Source organism: Sinocyclocheilus rhinocerous, unplaced genomic scaffold, assembly GCF_001515625.1.
Source record: "Sinocyclocheilus rhinocerous isolate Xijiao unplaced genomic scaffold, SAMN03320098_v1.1 scaffold2819, whole genome shotgun sequence".
NCBI classification, from domain to species: domain Eukaryota; kingdom Metazoa; phylum Chordata; class Actinopteri; order Cypriniformes; family Cyprinidae; genus Sinocyclocheilus; species Sinocyclocheilus rhinocerous.
In genome coordinates this window covers 22,266-26,020 of record NW_015641437.1, presented here as the reverse complement: position 1 = coordinate 26,020, position 3,755 = coordinate 22,266, and the positions used below count along the sequence as shown (strand labels likewise).

Genomic DNA, 3,755 nt, shown 5'->3' with positions numbered 1-3,755 from the left:
ATCACACCGGATCTGGGTCAGTGCCCGCGTCGCCACACACTCGCATCATCGGTACTGTCGTGAACGCTCGTCCACACGGACGCAGTAAAGACGAAAATGTGGAATAAAGTCGTTATTTTTGTTTTCTTTGCGCAAAAAAGTATTCTCGTAGCTTCGTAATGAAGGTCTTACGGGTTTGGAACAACACGAGGGTGAGTAATTAATGACAGAATTTTCATTTTTGGGTGAACTAACCCTTTAAAAAAGAGGCAATTTATCGGAGTACCAGATCATATGTGATTCTCACCTGAATATCTCCAATTTACAGTTAGGATTCTCAAGTCCAGAAGAGAGACGCCTCATACCAGAATCTCGTAGTTTATTGCTAGACAGATCCAGTACTCTCAGGTGTGAGGGGTTTGATCTCAGAGCTGAAGCCAGAGCAGCACAACCCTCATCTGTGACGCCACAATCCTTCAACCTGTAGAGAACAATGACACTCTTCACTCTCTCAGATCAGATCGTTACTAAGCGTGCAACAAAATAATAGCAATCTATACACAGCATGCTGTGTGACATGCTGTTTGCATTTGAGTTTGTTAAACTTCTGAAAAATTGTCACCTCCCACCAGGGCCGCTGCTGGCCAAATGGGCGCCCTAAGCAGATTATATTGTTGTGACCCTCCCTCAGATATTACATAAAGTAAAAGAAAAAAACACCTATAAGGGATCAAAATAGAACTTTAATAAGTACATAAATAAATTGTAATTAAATTGTATTATTTATAAATTACAATTGTAGCTAGACAGTTACCTATGGCTATGATTTTATTAATACAGTTTGTCTGATTGATTTGATTTACTGTGTTCACATTTGATTTACTGTGTTCACCATTCACAAATTTTTTTTAAATAATTTTATATATGTAATATATATCTGTTCATTTTTAGATTTTTATTTATGTATATGGTAATATTAATATAGAACGAAGGTTTTAATTTTTTTATTTTTTTTGAGCAACTGGCATGGTGCCCCCCTGGGAGTTGGTGCCCTACGCAAACTGCATACTCTGCATATAGGGAGCGGCGGTACTGCCTCCCACCTTCCCCTATCACTTAAAGGGGTCCTATTATGCTTTTTCACTTTTTTAATTTTAGTCAGTGTGTAGTGTGTATGTTTGGGCATAAAAAAGATCTAGAAAGTTACAAATCTCAAAGTCTACTCCAAAAGGGAGAGATTTCGTGTGCCAGGATGGGGAGAAAGGTATTTTAATAATGTAAATTATGTGAAAATTAATGCGTTTTTCGAACCACCAAGCATGAGAGAATGTTCTAGTACACCCCCAAAACAAAATCAAGACTTTGTAAAAGAGCATAATAGGACCCCTAAAAAATCAGATCTGCACCAATTACATTTATGACATATTATGGATCTTAAAAGAAAGAGAATTTATCTGAGCACCAGATCATGTGTGATTCTCACCTGAGTATCTCCAATTTACAGTGAGGATTATCGAGTCCAGAGGAGAGACGCCTCATACCAGAATCTCCTAGATTATTTCCAGTCAGAACCAGTTCTCTCAGGTGTGAGGGGTTTGATCTCAGAACTGAAGCCAGAGCATGACAGCCTTCATATGTGAGACCACACCGGCTCAACCTGTAGAGAAAAATGGCACACTCTTCACTCTCAGATCAGAACACACAGATCAGATTAACAAAAACTAGTGATGTAACAAAAGTAGTGATGAAACCGAAGTAGTGACGGATCTTTTTTTCAATTGTTGTTATGATTATGTACATCTGAGTGAATGCACATTTCTTTTTTTCATCAAAAAAAGAAAAAAATGTTGGGTGAGTACTTGGTTTTGTCTATCAGTTGTTGTTTGAATTTTGAGATGTGGGTGTTGCACTCAAAAGTGGAGTTAGATGAATGTGAGCTTGCAGGAGTGGAGTTTAAACAGACTAAATGACTGGAGAAGTCCTGCATACATCACCAAAGAGGAGTGGTGTTTTCACCAAAAGGTCCAGTTATGACATTTTGATTGAACATTACAAGGTAAAAACATTTTAAAAAAATTAAATATGTAATTTCTCAGTATTTTTAATCACAAAGTGGATTGGTTGGCTCAGCATCATTTAATTTTTCATCTGTGATGCAAATTGATTAGCGTAAGGAAAAAGTTTGTAAGTAGCACTGAGCTCTCAAACCTACCATTTACGGTAATAATATGCACCCTTTAGGGGTGGATAAGGTACAAAGATTTATAGTTTGAAAGCAGCCTAAAAAAACATGAATATTATATTTTGTAATACTGATTTTAAGATTATATGTTAACCCTTTCTGTATGAAATCCACACACAGAACTATAGATTTAACAAACCAAAACTTAAATTAAGTTTTTCAAATAAATGAATTTATTTATGCTTGTTTCCCTTTATGTCTTTAAATATTTGTACTCATGCAAATACAAATAAAATGCAGGTGCTACACAGCTTTGAAGAGTTTTACTAACACAAATAAATAGCAGTATGACATCTGCAGCTTGATGAGATATAATTTTCTTATAATATTTAACAGTCTAGTGACTGTTTTTAGTGATACTTACTCAGCTCTTCTGGATTCTTTAATCACAGGCAACAACTTCTGAAGAACGTGATCAGCTTTATTTTTCACTTCAACAAATTCATTCAGCCTAAACTCATCCAGCTTCTCCTCTGATGTCAACAACACAAAAACTACAGCTGACCACTGAGATGAAGAGAGATTGGCTCTCTTTATTCTTCCAGATTTCAGATACTGTTGCATTTCTTCCACTAGTAAATGATCACCCAGTTCATTCAGACAGTGGAACAGATTGATGGATTTCTCTGGAGTGTCAATGTTCCTGATCTTCTTCTTGATGTACTCAACAGTTTCCTTATTGCTGTCAGAGCTGCTTCTTGTCTGTTTCATTAGTCCTTGTAGGAGCATCTGATTAGACTCCACTGACAGACCCAGAAGAAAACGCAGGAAAAGGTCCAGATGTCCATTTGTACTCTGTAGAGCCTCATCCACAGCTCTCTGATGTACGTCAGATAAAGTATGCGTCAAAAACCTTGACAATTCAGAGGACACACCAGAAAAAAAATGTGAGCGGTTGTTTTTGTAGAAGAAGTGCACATATAGAGCTGCTAGATTTTCCTGAACGCTCAGATGAACAAAGCAGAAGACTTTCCCCTGATACAAGCCAAACTCCTCTCTGAAGATCTGAGTGCATAATCCTGAGTACACTGATGCTTCTGTCACATCAATTTCACACTCTCTCAGGTCTTCCTCATAGAAGATCACATTGCCTTTCACAAGCTGCTGAAAAGCCAGTTTCCCCAGTTTGAGGATCACGTCTTCATCTGTCACAGTCTTCTCATAGTCCTTCTCATGTCTGATGTTGGTCTGAAGGATCAGGAAGTGTGTGTACATTTGAGTGAGAGTCTTGGGAATCTCTCCACTCTCTGCTCGACTCAACATCTTCTCCAGAACAGCGGCTGAGATCCAGCAGAACACTGGGATGTGGCACATGATGAAGAGGCTCCTTGATGACTTCAGGTGTGAGATGATTGTATTAGCCAGACTCAGATCACTAATTCTCTTCCTGAAGTATTCCTCCTTCTGTGGCTCATTGAAGCCTCGTACCTCTGTCACTCGATGGACACACTCAGAGGGGACGAGATCAGCTGCTGCTGGTCTGGAGGTGATCCAGATGAGAGCAGAGGGAAGCAGATTCCCCACAATGAGGTTC

General features: G+C 38.6%; 1 protein-coding gene across 1 annotated transcript in view; it reads right to left on the bottom strand.

Moving 5' to 3' along the window:
- LOC107754906 (protein NLRC3-like) overlaps positions 1–3,754 on the bottom strand; it is a gene marked incomplete at its 5' end in the record, with an annotated part of 13,066 nt that extends 9,312 nt beyond the window's left edge. Inside the window, 3 exons of the mRNA XM_016571537.1 lie at positions 287–460; positions 1,463–1,636; positions 2,586–3,754. Of these exons, the coding sequence (XP_016427023.1) occupies positions 287–460; positions 1,463–1,636; positions 2,586–3,754 (1,517 nt within the window). The remainder of the gene's footprint in view (positions 1–286; positions 461–1,462; positions 1,637–2,585) is intronic.
- Position 3,755: the final 1 nt, after the last annotated feature.